Genomic DNA, 15,107 nt, shown 5'->3' with positions numbered 1-15,107 from the left:
CATAGTTTAAATTACTTTAGTTTTAATCTAAAATGCAGAACATTTTAAAATGAATGATTTTTAAAATATCACTGTGTTCATCTGCTATATGATAGATTTAACTGAAATCGCTGATCTGAACAACCAATGATTTATAAAGAAAAATCATTAAAAAAACGTTTTTATACCACTGTAAATCCAGGTGGTGTTCAGCAGTTACACACTATATCATACTTAATTTTTTAATATAAAATAAATGAGTAAAAGTTGGATATCTTTAAACATGTAAATTGGGTGTGAAACTGGTTTAAGCTGCTTCTGATAAGTGTTTTGTTTTGATAAGAAACGCAGAATTTTACTTTTAACAGAGCGTTTATTCATCATGTGACCCGTCGCTACGTCACACACGCTTTTGAGAGCAGGTTTCAGTCTTATCACAATCAAAACATTCAAGTGTTTAAATAAAAAAAAAAATGTCAAGGACATTCTCACATTAAATTTCAGTACAAACATTAAAAACAATGCTGACCTTTGACCTTTCTGTTAGCACATGCTTACAAACACAATAAGTAAATAACATTTACATCATTTCATTATTATTTACAGCATTTACAGTAAGTTTTACAGTATTTACAGTATATATATATATGTATATATGTACACTGTGCAATGTCTTCAGTTAGAGCGAGTCGTCACAAATACGCGCTGGATATCTGCTTCCCGAAGTACTGCACGAATATTTCGGGGTGGCCTCTGTAGAACTGGCCCAGCAGCCGGCGCTTCTCCTTCGGGGAGAGTCTGGTGTTCTCGTGGATGGTTCTGAGTAAAGCCCACAGCTCGTCTCTGGTGGTTTTCTGAACCGTCTCCAGGTACGCACTTCCTGTGATGCGTCTGCAGTATCCTGTACCTGCAGGAGAGAGGAACATACAGTTATAAATATATTGAATCATTATGAAATTTAAATACGATCTAATGAATAACTGCAAAAAGTGTTATATACTTCTATGAAGATGAAATTTCATTTTCCAGCAGGATTTGGCACACTGCCCACACTGCTAAACGTATCAATTGTTCTTATATAATATTCAAATTTTCTGAGACACTAATTTCTGCATTTTCATTGGCTGTAAGCCGTAATCATCAACAAATATGAGTTTCACATTTTGAACTGAATTACTAAAATAAAGTAAATTTTCAATGATATTGTAATTTTTTTAAATGCACCTGTATATATATATATTACAAGAAATACATACATAGGGTGATTTAAGGGTGACTGAGGCAGATTTTGAGCTTTCTTGGGGGATAAAATAGCCAAAAAAGGACCAATTTCGGTAATACTGAAGATGCTAATTTAAATTATGTGATTTTACAGCTGGGGTTCAGAAAAAACATTCGTTTTTATAAAGCTGACTGAGAAAATACAGCAGAGATGTACAAAACTGTCATTTAAAACAAGAGGTGCTACTTTGAAGAATGTAAAATATCAAACATATTCTGGTTTATTTAACAATTTATTTGTCTACTAAATTATTATGTTTTTGTTCGTGGTTTGGATGACTGTAGTATTAATCTACAATGCAGAACATTTTAAAATAATGAAAAAATGCACGGTATATGCAAACGTTTGACTGGTACTGTATGTATATATATATATATATATATATATATATATATATATATATATATATATACAGCAAATTAAAGCATTATTTTTTTCAGCTCTTGTGCTTACCCATAATGACATCTGGATCTTTCCCCTGAATGATGATGGCCAGTTTATCACTAACTAGCTTATGCAGTGATGCAGGAATCTGAGAAAAAGATCAGAAAGGTTTTATTAATGATTTGTTCACCACAGTAGTGTCGTAGTGGTACGCCATAGTGAATTATTCGTAAAATTAAATTTTGTTCTGCCTGGCAAAACAGAACCTTTATTTTTGCCGTTTTATAATATCTCAGGTTAGTTCTGATGTTTTTAAAATGAGGGTATTATAATGTGCTGAGTTACCGAGTTTAACTGAGAGGAAATAAACAGTAGTGTAGCTCCATATTCCACACGCAACAATCTGGAAAGAGGAATTATGCTATCAATTGTGAGTGTTTGTGTGTGAGTGTATTTTAAAAATATTGAATTGATCCAAAGTTATCCAAAAGCAGTGTGTAAGACTGGTGGAGGAGAACATGATGCCAAGATGCATGAACACTGTGATTAAAAAACAGGGTTATTCCACCAAATATTGATTTCTGAACTCTTAAAACTTTATGAATATGAACTTGTTTTCTTTGCCTTATTTGAGGTCTGAAATCTCTGCATCTTTTTGTCATTTTCTGCAAATAAATGCTCTAAATGACAATATTTTTATTTGGAATTTGAGAGAAATGTTGTTTGTTGTTATAGAATTAAACAACAATGTTCATTTTACTCAAACATTATAAACCTATAAATAGCAAAATCAGAGAATCTGATTTAGAAACTGAAGTGATCTCCTATATGATCTTATCTTAATAATTTCTTTATATATATATATATATATATATATATAGGGCCATATTGCCCAACCCTAGTTGTAGTAAAAAAGTAAAACTAAGTAAAATCTCTGATCTCTGTAGAAAATTTCAGATTTTTTAAAGTCTGTTCCCATATCTCACTTCATTTTGCATTGTGTATTTTTTATATATTTCTCACCTTGAACAGATCCAGGTGGTTGTCTATCATGAAGAGCACCAGCAGATCCACTTTGCCCTTGGCGAGTCTGGTGCTGTAGACGATGGAGCTGGAGAACGCTCTCTTCACCGCCATCCGGTTCTCTATCTGAGAATAAAACCCAATCAGAGCACAGTAAATACTCTGATATCAGAGCGATGCTGCAGATAATCCCTACACTAACAGCATCGCTACAGCACGCCCATAAAACCCAGCATACCAGTCTGACTACTAAATTTCAAGTTTCCATGACTCCTCACACTCGTCCTGCTGCCAACTTCCTTTTCATCTCATTTTTCCACATTTTACAAATGACTACCATCATACTGAATCAGAATATTCATGATCAGCACGTTGTTTCCTTCACTAGAGCTGTTGCTTAGCAGTGAATACAGACAGCGCTGTGTTTAATACAGCATACGCTCAGTAAAGGTGAGCATTTTTAACTTTTCTGTATAATATTTTTACCATTTTTTAGGTCTTTTTTTATTTATTTATTTATGCACATACACAAACATACACAGAAGGAAGAGGAAAACAATGAAACAATGACAAGACAGACTAAAAAAAAAACAAAAAAAAAACAATTAGTTATAAAAATATAAACAATATATTGTAACAAAAAGTGACCAGGCTTCCTCAAATGATGTAATATATATTATATTAAGATTTTAAAGATTTTCTGTAAGTCTCTCCTAGTTGCGATGATCTGTATGGAGATTAAGACAGTGTTTAATTGGAATTTGAGTTCTGTTTTTCATTACTTTAAAGCATTACTTTTTTAGCTATGGTTATTGATATTAAAATAAATGTTTTAGGATGATTGGGTGCTGTAAATGAAGAAAAAAGCTAAAATATAAAATAATAATATATACATATATATAATTATAAAAAAGATAATGCACCAAATAATCAGCAAACAAAATTATTTAAAGAAAAAAAATTTAAAGAAAAATAAAAGTACTAAATGCACAGGGCTAAAATGCACAGTATTCTGATAACAACCTCACTACTACTGTTTTTAGCTCAGCTAGGTAACAAATTTTAGTCTAAAAGAGCCTTTTTAATTTTTTTTCTCCCTAATTTAGCTAGGCCGATTGTCCCCACCCATTCAGCTGCTGATGCCCCAACACAAGGAGGGTGAAGACTAGCACACGCCTCCTCCGACACATATGAAGTCAGACTCCAGCTCTTTTTGAACATTGCAGAGTAGCATCACAGCGCTAACGCTCGGAGGAAAGCGCGGCGACTCGGTTCCGATAAAACAGCTCACAGACGCAGCCTTGTGCTGATCCACATCACCCTAGGAGTGATGAGAGGAAAGAGCTCCATCTACTGTACCCACCCAGAGAGAGAGTGAGGCCAATTGTACTCTCTCCGGGCTCCGGCAGCTGATGGCAAGCTGCATGGCACGGATTCGAACCAGCCATCTCCAGATCATAGTGGCAGCGCTTTAAACCAATGGACCACTCGGCACACTAACATGCGATTTTTACACAGATAATTAAAGCAAAAGCTGGTTTCAAATCGGTGCATAATCTGTTTTTACAATTTGTATATATTTTGTTGTATAATATGTATTTAGTAATACAGTGGTTTTCTAAAAGTCCCAAAGCTTTAGAAATGATTTTTTTTTTTATCTTTTCCAGACTGATAGATGATCACTGACTTTATTTTTTTCTCATCTGTTGTTGCGTTTCTTCAGATGGGGGTATAATAATAATAATAATGTGCTGCTTTTTGAGATCTTTTATCTGCTTCACGTTGTCAGACAGATTCTATTTAAGTGATTTCTTGATTCTACAGGTCTGGAATCAGTAATTAGGTCTTTTAGGGCTTTTTGTATTTATTCAGGTTATCGTTGTCTTTTTCACAGCACTGTATATTAAAAATCCTAGAGTACACGTCCAGGTAAATCAGGACATATTTGCTCCTTATTCAGTGTGAGATTCGTGTTTCTGTGCTACAGATCGACCTTAAGTCTACATCACTCGTCCTGCTCTCAGCCCGTATCACTGCAATCAGGACCAATCCTCTGCTGACTAATGGCCTGCCCAGTACAGCCCAGCCGTATCCCTAATCAAACACACCTGATTACATAACAAAGCTCCTGAGCAGCGCTCAGCAAATAACATCAAGTGTGTTAGAAACACAGCTGACATCATTCTTCATCAGCACGACTGGAGCTGTACTGTAACTGGATCAGACGACCACTGGATTGGTTAGGATTAATCTTAGTACAAATCCATTCATTACTCTGTAGGTAGAATTATAGATACTAGTATTTAAAATACTTCTGTAAAAGTATCAACTTAAGCTTTTTACTCTTTAAGTAAAAGTTTTTTTAAAAACTACTGGATTCAAAACGATTTAAAGTATAAAAGTAAAAGTAATATAAGGAGAAAAAATAAAGCCATTAAGAACAAAAGCTTAGGCCACGCCCACAGAGTCCTATAGTGCACTAACCCCCCCCCCCCCCCCCCTTTCCTAAAACATATAAACCAATAGGGAGTCTGAATGGTATATGTTTATACTTCTCTACATCCAATCACAATCAGATTCACTCTATCTGGATGGAGAGATTTATCTGGATAGGGGTTTTATTGAACGATGAGAAGCCGGAATAAAAACCAGCTGAAATGAAATAGTAGTAACGAGGCTGTTTTTATTAAAATGTAAGGAGTAGAAAGTTCAGATAATTGTGTGAAAATGTAAAATAATTACTCCAGTAAAGTATAGAGAACCTACATTTCTACTTAAGTAAGGTACTTAGTAGTGAAGTATTGGTCTTTAGTTACTGGACACTTATGTCCAAAACATGACACTTGTAGCATGCGTGCATGTCCTTAAATTAATTAAAGTGAATGAAGTAGTGTTTTACTTTACATTTGGTCCACTTAGTTTTGGTTTCACACTTTTGGTTAGTTTAGTTAGTTGTACCTTAACAATTACCATTTGTAGCATATTTAGTTTTAAGAGTGTACCTCAAATGCAGAGATCCCACAATTACAATATCTCGTAAATCATCTTTTAGAGCTAGTAAGCCCTGATTGGCCTCTCCTCATGCATTTCTGAGCTACAGATTACAACAATTACACTTACTGAGCTTCATTCTGGAAGAGAGAAGAGGCGTCAGGTTCCACACTCAGTCTAAATTGTTCTATTTCTACATCAAACTACTCACCAACATGAGCCACCGACAGTCCTCAATCATAATCATCTAAATAAATGTTGTATGAATTAAAGATGATGTTGATTTTAGCATTCTTAATCACTGTTTTATTTGTAATTGAACTTTAAACTGAACCGATGGGGCGGTGGGCTAAACGATGTTTCACCTCGGTTTAGTTTCAGTCTGGTTTTATTAATTTTTTAGTTAAAATAGCACATAATAAGCAGAGCTTTTCAGATGGAGTTGAACAGATTTATTCTGTTAGAGTATAAACTCTGATAAGGGTTTTTTACTGAATTATTGGTGTATTTAGAAACGTGCAGTAGCCTCAGATGTCGATTAGAAGGTCTATAGAGTATTGATAGGTTCTCACCTCTTTGTGTAGTTTGAGTTCGTGTGGTTGAGCAGCCAGAGCCATGAATCGCAGTAATCTGCGCAGCTCCTCTCGACTGCGCGAGTCCTGGAGCTTCAGACACAACTGCAGGGCCTCCAGAGCCTGCTCCAGCTTCCCATTAACTACACACACACACACACACACACACACAACAATATATATATAACATGATTTAATATGATATAATACACAGCTCTGGAAAAATTAAGAAAGCACTTCAGTTTCTGAATCAGTTTCTCTGATTTTGCTATTTATAGGTTTATGTTTGAGTAAAATGAACATTGTTGTTTTATTTTATAACTAACTACGGAAAACATTTCTCCCAAAATTCAAATAACCACTAATAATCCAAACTGACACTTATCAGGGCTGCCACAAGGAAAAAAAGAGCAAGACCAGCCAGAAAAAAAAACTTAGAAAAAGAGTATTTTGGTTTGTTTAACACTTAAATGACCATGTATGAAAAGATGTGTTCAAACGTATGACTGGTATACATACAGTATATATACAGTATATTGTATAATAGGCATTTATTCTATTTTTTGTATTTTACTGAGCAAATGAACATATTTACTGCCCAGATAAGGAGCTTTTTATATTTCTAGTTTCGACACAGCAGGTCTAAAATCTAAACACAGCACTGTACAGCATACACACACACACACACAATACACTCATTAACATGCGCCCTTTGTGCTGCAGGGAAACTCAGCAGATTGGACTGTATCTGCTTAGCATTATGGGGATTATGGGTAATTTGTTGAAGGGTTAGCCTCCGGCTTTGCGGTTAACAGAACCTAAACAGCTTAAAGTGACTGCAGAAGAATTCAGCTAAAAAAACACACAACAAACATCTTACTGAAGCCCCTCCCCCTCCAGACTCTCAACCTCCTTCAGCAGCTCCTATTCACTCAGCTCTTTATAGATTATAAATAAAATCAAATATTTAGCTTATTTAATATTAAATAAAAGCACTTTAACATTTAAACTCATTTTCAGCTTCCCTTATTCACTCTCTCTGAAGCTATATTATAATATCTATGACAGATAAGATAAGGCAGATATTTATATATTCTGTTTTCTCATTATATGTTTTGTTGGCAGCGCTGGCCAGTAAGGGCCAAATTGGTTTAGATTCACATATTATACTCAGCAACTGTGGTGCTGGAAGAAGCGTTTTGGTTTAATTTCCATATTATACTTAGAAACCAGGGTGCTGGATCAAGCGTCTCAGGCTAATTCCCATATTTTACTCAGCAACCGGGGTGCTGGAACAAGCCTTTTTGGACGATTTCCATATTATACTTAGCAACCGGGGTGTTAGCATGTGTGGATTGGGCAGATTCACATGTTATACTCAGCAACCAGGGTGTTAGCATGTGTGGATTGGGCAGATTCACATGTTATACTCAGCAACCGGGGTGTTAGTATATGCGGATTGGGCAGATTCACATGTTATACTCAGCAACCGGGGTGTTAGTATGTGTGGATTGGGCAGATTCACATGTTATACTCAGCAGCCGGGGTGTTAGTATGTGTGGATTGGGCAGATTCACATGTTATACTCAGCAACCGGGGTGTTAGTATGTGTGGATTGGGCAGATTCACATGTTATACTCAGCAACCGGGGTGTTAGTATGTGCGGATTGGGCAGATTCACATGTTATACTCAGCAACCGGGGTGTTAGTATGTGCGGATTGGGCAGATTCACATGTTATACTCAGCAACCGGAGTGTTAGCATGTGCGGATTGGGCAGATTCACATGTTATACTCAGCAACCGGGGTGTTAGTATGTGTGGATTGGGCAGATTCACATGTTATACTCAGCAACCGGGGTGTTAGTATGTGTGGATTGGGCAGATTCACATGTTATACTCAGTAACCGGAGTGTTAGCACAAGTCATTTGGACTGTTTTCCATATTACATATATTACAGTCAGTTATTATTTATTATTGTTGTTGTTTATAAAAATATGAATTATTTTTTATTATAGGTACAAGATAAGAAGTGATGAGTGTTAATTACTGTATGTGTAACCGTGTGAAAACCTCTTATCTTACCGAGCAGCTCGGAGATGCCGGTGTGGATGTCGAACACGTGGTTACTGAGGAGCGGGAGATGATCGGTGTGGCCATAGTGCTGGACGAGGGTCCCGTACAGGAGCCGTTTATACTGAGACGTTTCCTCCGCACACTTCGCCAACCCCCGGCTCACCTCCACCACCAGCTGATCAGGCAGGAACTCCAGACAGTCCACCGCCGCCGACAGCCAATCATCTGCCCTGAAACAGAGAGAGAAAGAGAGAGAGGGGTTAAAAAGGCCAAAAACTATAAACAGAGGAAAATGACAAATAAGAAAAGCATGAGCCCAAATAGAGAAAGACTGAAACACAAAGAGAGGAAGATAAAATCAAACGCTTGACCTTCAGACTGAGGGCCATGTGGCAGCAGAAACCACACAGCCCTCAGGCTGAGGTCTTCAAACACACATCATTACATAATGACTGGATGAGGTTCGGGAGCGCTCCGCACGCGAGGAGTGATGAGTTCTGTATTTGAATCCAGTAAGCATGACTTATTCATCTGACTTCCAGACATCAGAAAAACAAAAAGGACAGTCACAACGATTCACAACTTACTTTGTGAAAAAAATCTAAGATAAGGTCAAATTTATAATGTCGGAAAAGATCAAAATCAGCCAAAATCTCAGCTTCCGTGCTCTTTATTCAAATCTATCACTCTACAAACCCAGATAGCATGAGGAATTAGACCAAGCTCAGCTGATATATTTTATCTGATGGGTGTTGGCACATGCAACTCAGGACAATTCCCATATTATACTCGGTAACCGGGCTGCTGGAACTTGCGGCTTGAGCCGATTCCCATATTATACTCAGCAACTGGAGTGTTGGCACAAGCGTCTTAAAACAATTCCTATATCATACTCTGTAAATGGGGTGTTGCCACAAGAAGCTCAGGACGATTAGCATATTATACTTGGTAACCTGTCTGCTGGTACTTGTAGCTTGGGCCAATTCCCATATTATACTCAGCAACCGTGGTGTTGACACAACAGCTCAGGCCAATTCCCATATTGTACTCAACATCTAGGGTTTTGGCAGAAGCAGCGCTGGATGATTCCCATATTATCCTCGGTAACTGGGATGCTGGTATATGCAGCTTGGGCCAATTGCCATATTATACTCAGCAACTGCAGTGATGGCACAAGCAACTCATAGCGATTCCCATATTATACTCAGCAACCGGGGTGTTGGCACAAGAAGCTTAGGCCGATTCCCATATTATACTCGGTTACGAGGATGTTGGCACGTGAAGCGGTTACCAGGGTGTTGATATGTGTGGCGTGTGGCTCAGGTCGATTCCCATATTATACTCAGCAACTGGGGTATCGGCACAAGCAGCTCAGGACAATTCCCATATTATACTTGTTAACCAGTGGGTTGGCACATACGCATTTTCATAATATTCAGAAATCAGGATGCCAGGCCAATATAACTATAAAGATATGAATAGTAAATTTTGCTATTTGTCACGCTGCTGCCCCTATTGTTGAATGCCCTGTTCACACCCGGTGTTCTGTCGAATTGTCCTACCCATCGATATATGCTTCCTAAAAGTACTGCGCATGTGCTGACCTACACAATTTAACTATTTCTCGTGTTCTTAATTTATAATGAATCTGTTTTAGGGGGGTTTATGTGCATTAAACAACCTGGACGCACTGTCATTGCACAAAAGTGTAAATGGAAACTAAAAATTACAATTATTATCATAAATAAATACAAAAGCAGTTTGTATTGAGCTATATTTGCCATAACTTTGCCCTGATACAATGATTTATGCAATCCAAATCTAATCACGTAAATCTACTGGAATTTCACTGGGTGCATGCCCTAGAATAGTGCTTCTTTTGTGTTTTTACAGTTAAATATACATTAGGGCAGCACGGCTCGCCAAGGTAGGACAATTCGACAGAACACCGGCAGTAACAGGCATCCTGAAACTCACAGACGTTCACACCTGGCATTTAAATGTGTTTCTTGTAGGAGTTTCACTTCTGATGGGTTTTATCACATTTTTTCCACTGAAGGCGGGGCTGGGGGGGTGGCTGGAGGCGGGGTCAGTCACAGTAAGGGTCTTCCAGTTTTATTTGGTTCTCAGCCCAAATCCACATAAGCAGCTTGTCTGGCTTGTGCTCCAGCCAAGAGTATCACCTTTATAAAATTGTCTTGTAATTGTAGCGGGCTCAGCTAACCCGTGCAGACAGTGGTTGGTATTAATTATGTTCCTGAAACATCTGAATTGATCATTCCTGTGTTTAAATTTTATGATGAATAGACCAATAGAAATGCTCTAAAAGGACTTCCAGACGATTTATAATGATGATATAAAGATTAATAAGATGAGAGATGCAGGCAGTTAACATACTGAGCTTCACTGAAGGCTTTGAGGATCTCTCGGTCCAGGTAGTTGCTGGTGTAGAGCAGGTCCGGGTCGCTGTCCATGCCGTGCAGAGCGGGCCGGGGGTTCTCTTTACCTTCCAGAAGACTCTCCAGCAACGGCAACTCGATCAGCTGCAGGAGCCTCAGCGTCGTCTGCTGCTGCCAAACCTCGTCCACCACTGAGAACAGACACATCATCAATTCATACACATCCGTTTATCAGGAGAAAAACACTCCAGCATTTAGGTGATTCAAAAAGCTGATACCACTTAAGGGTGCTTGAACATTAGAGCAGAACGATATTATACAAAACGACATTGAGAAAAAAAGAAAAAAACAAAATACAGTTATTTTTTCAAGATTTCCCAGAAACCAGTTATCCATTATGGCATTTATAATTAATCAATAACATAATACACTCTTTGGCCTCAAGTTATATATATATATATAAATATATATTTAAACATAATCTAAATACACCACCAAGAATGACCCCAACTTCCACTGTTATCTGCCACCCCCCCCCCCCCCCAGGACCTGCATATTTTTAGTGGTGAGAATGTCTTTATCTAATACGTTTATCAAATATACTCAGTTTTAATTGAGCTAAACTGCTAATAAGGTTCAGTTTAATCTGATATATGATCCAGATAATATACTGCTATGATCAAACGCTGTCTCTGCTGCTCCATGCTGTTTACACACTAAGAGCACAGTATGTGCAGTGTTCACTGCTCACAGCTGCACTGCATGTCCCATTGAAAACACTGTGTTTAAAAATGTAGCAGCAGATTTTCAGTGTTCTGTGTTTAAGCAGCTTCACACTGCTATAGATACAGATCTACAGATATACACACTGGAACGCAGAATCTCCTCACTATATATTTACTTTCTTGCTCCCGCTCCAGACAGCTCTAACCAATCAGAGGAGAGAATATGCTCATGTGATTTATTGGTTTATCGCGCATTTTGGGTGAGTTTAGGTTTATATGCCTGTGTGAAACCAAACCAAACAGAAGGAGAAACGCTTCAAATAAACAAACACAGAAACTTTTACAAGTACAGGGGTAAAAACGCTCTTTTATACTCAGGTAATTAAGTTGAAATAAATTGAAATAAACTGAAATACACAAGTTTACACAAGCATAAAAATAATACTACATGGAGAATATATAAAGCAGAATAAGATACGACAAGTATTTTGCAGACAAAAATATATATTTAAACAAGTAACAGTTAATCTTCTTTAATCCTTCGTTCTTAATATTGATTTATGTGTATGTACTTATAGGTGTTATAGGATGGTTTGCCCATGAATATGACATGATGTCACTAATTAAGTATTACTACTAATATTTCTTTATAAATCACAGTTCTTGCGTGAGATTTTGCACATGCACATTTCCGGTCTGTTTCTACGTACTCTTTATAAATGAGGACCCTGAAAAGGCCATAGTGACAACATTAATAAACAAATAATAAATAATAAACTAAATTATTCTGAACAGCTTTATCTGTGCTAATTAAACTAATGCTACAGATTTAGCAGATCAGATAATAAATATAACTGAGCCGGAAGTGACTTACACTCCTGAGACAGGCCCAGGTTGATCAGCTGGGGTGTGATGGTGGTAATGGAGTTCAGGTTGCCCAGGACGTCCTGCAGAGACTGGTCTGTTTTGACTGGCGAGTTGTTTGAATAATTCTGTTCCTCTTCCCTGAGTGAAGAAAAACACACATTAGATTAGATCTATATGTATAGTTACGCAAGGTGGAACTGGGACATCTTAGATTTGTATTAAATAAAGACAGTATAAAACAATAAAACACACAGTCTTGATTCTTGATTGATACTTTTGGCAGTGTGCCAAGTCCTGCTGGAAAATGAAATTCCAGGAAAACTTTAGATTTGATAATAAAACACAGTGGATCGACACCAGCAGATGACATGTCTCTACAACCATCACTGATTGTGGAAACTATTTGGGACGTACTTACACTCTAAGAAAAGTAAGTACAGATTTGTACTTAAAAGAGTACAAAGCTTGTCTCTGGGGCTGTACCTTATATTGAGGTACAAAAAAGTACCTTTCAGTGAAAGTCCTTTTTTGTACCCATGGTTTTTGTGCCAGTTAAGATTATAAAGATTATAAACATTATCATCAACTAAATATGGCTCAAAAACTTGATGATACAAAATTGTCTGGCTTTCAAATAAAAAATGTGCAATTAAAATATATATTGTTAATTAGTACAGTGATACAGAATACTGAATGTACCTTTTGTTTGGTTAAATGGTACAAATCTGTACTTATTGCTGTTAAAAATTACTTTGTACTTCAGAGGGAACAAATCTGACCCTGTAAAGACCAATATTATACCTTGGAGGGTACAATTATGAAGAGTGTACCTTTAAGTACAAAAAAGTACTCATATCGTACCTCTGTTTTTTAGAGTGTATGATAAACAATAAATAATAGATAGATTTTAAAACCAATTTATGCCAACAATATAATGATAATTTAATAGCGTAAATGCAATTACCACCTTTTTTAAAGAGCAATAAGCTTTTTTATATTAATTTAAGAATATGAAGACATTGGGGTTATGTAAATAAAAATATCCCACATAGATTAAACATAAAATAAAATGAAGTATCTGTCAGCATATCGACTCATTCACTTTAACATAACAATTACTGAGGTCCTGATTGGTTGTAAATTAATAACGTAAATTATTGTGATTTTTTCAAAATATCATGCTAGAAATAATTGTAATAAACAATATTATTGTCATTTTAAGATCATTACAAACCAATAACATAATTATAGAATATAATTACAAAGAAATTATATCCTTTTAAAGACAGCAAAACCAAATGTGTAATTGATCTTAGTTTGGGAAATGCTAGTGCAAAATAAATTTAATATAATTAAAAGGTCGCTTTATTTCATTAATTTATTTGAAAATGTGAAACTCATATATTATATAGATGTATTAAACACAGAGTGATCTATTTTAAGCGTTTATTTATTTTATTGTTGATGATTATGGTTTACAGCCAATAAAAACCCCAAAAAACAGTACGTTGTTATATAAGACCAACTGGTACTTTTGGCAGTTTGGACATTGTGCCAAGTCCTGCTGGAAAATGAAATCCGCCAAAATACTGTTTACTGTTTTATATGTGAACAACAACCATACAAATGAACACATAAATAGAGCATATTGCCATTATCTAATATTACTGAGGTCATGTCCATTTATCGTCCTAGTCATTTAAATCAAAGAAAAAAACCCTGTTTAACCAGAATACTGCGTCTACACCAAATCCTAAAAAGCTGAAAGTTCAGAGAAGTTTGTAGATGATTAAACTCATATTAGCCACAATAAACAAACTCGCAAACTCAGCCAGTAATCTGCAACTCCAGAGGGCAAAAACTGCAGTGGAAAAATCATTTAGAGACTCTTTACTCAAACTTCAGTTAATTATACACAACTCAGCTTCATGCTTTTGTGCATCAGTGTGAAAAACAACCGGCCCGCTGTTCCACAGGTCAAGTTTCACAATATACTAGTGCTTCTCAACAAATTAGAATATCATTAAAAAAAGTTACTTTATTTCAGTAATGCAGATTTCATTTTCCAGCAGGATTTGGCACACTCTCCACAGTGCCTGAAGTACCAATTGGTCTTATATAATATTCAAATTTTCTGAGACACTGATTTTTGGGGTTTTCATTGGCTGTAAGCCATAATCATCAACAATAAAAGAAATAAACACCTGAAATAGATCACTCTGTGTTTAATATATCTATATAATATATGAGTTTCACATTTTAAACTGAATTACTGACATGTCCAGATAGCTGCACCATTAAAATAGCAATCTACCAAATGTTACACCCAAAACACAACCATTATTACTTAAGAGAGTTAGTGCATGCCTTTTGCAAATTTTAAGCCACACAAGGTGTACTTTTCCCGTCATTACGATAGCAAAGACACAACAACACGCCCTAAATCAAGCTGCATTGTGCACGGTACATGGTTGCCGGTGTTGTGCCGAATTCAGCACCCCCGCCAGGAAAAGCACCTCCTCTCGGGAGCGTATTTCTAAATAGTTCTAAGTTAAAGCACTTTAATTAAGAAGAAGGTGCGTACCTGCCGCTGAGAGGCGGTGCTTTTCATGGCAGAGGTGCAGATTTTGGCACTACTATGGTGCTGAATTAGCATCCCCGCCAGGAAAAGCACCCTCTCTCGGAGTGTATTTCTAAGTAAAGTTAAAGCACTTTTATCAGGAAGATGATGCATATGCGCTGCAGAGAGGGGGTGCTTTTCATGGCGGGGGTGCAGATTTCTGCACTACTATGGTGCTGAATTCAGCACC

The 15,107-nt window shown here is 36.7% G+C and overlaps 1 protein-coding gene across 5 annotated transcripts in view; it reads right to left on the bottom strand.

Moving 5' to 3' along the window:
• Positions 1-332: 332 nt before the first annotated feature.
• depdc7a (DEP domain containing 7, paralog a) overlaps positions 333-15,107 on the bottom strand; it is a 34,840-nt gene continuing 20,065 nt past the window's right edge. For all 5 annotated transcript variants that reach the window (XM_049483719.1, XM_049483720.1, XM_007257777.3 and 2 more), the window contains exons 3-9: positions 12,305-12,435; positions 10,704-10,896; positions 8,316-8,536; positions 6,232-6,374; positions 2,669-2,794; positions 1,715-1,793; positions 333-886 (exon numbers count right to left, since the gene is read on the bottom strand). In XM_049483719.1, the coding sequence (XP_049339676.1) occupies positions 672-886; positions 1,715-1,793; positions 2,669-2,794; positions 6,232-6,374; positions 8,316-8,536; positions 10,704-10,896; positions 12,305-12,435 (1,108 nt within the window). In that variant the 3' untranslated portion in view covers positions 333-671. The remainder of the gene's footprint in view (positions 887-1,714; positions 1,794-2,668; positions 2,795-6,231; positions 6,375-8,315; positions 8,537-10,703; positions 10,897-12,304; positions 12,436-15,107) is intronic.

Source organism: Astyanax mexicanus, chromosome 9 (assembly GCF_023375975.1).
Source record: "Astyanax mexicanus isolate ESR-SI-001 chromosome 9, AstMex3_surface, whole genome shotgun sequence".
NCBI classification, from domain to species: domain Eukaryota; kingdom Metazoa; phylum Chordata; class Actinopteri; order Characiformes; family Acestrorhamphidae; genus Astyanax; species Astyanax mexicanus.
This window is presented reverse-complemented; position numbering and strand designations above follow the sequence as displayed.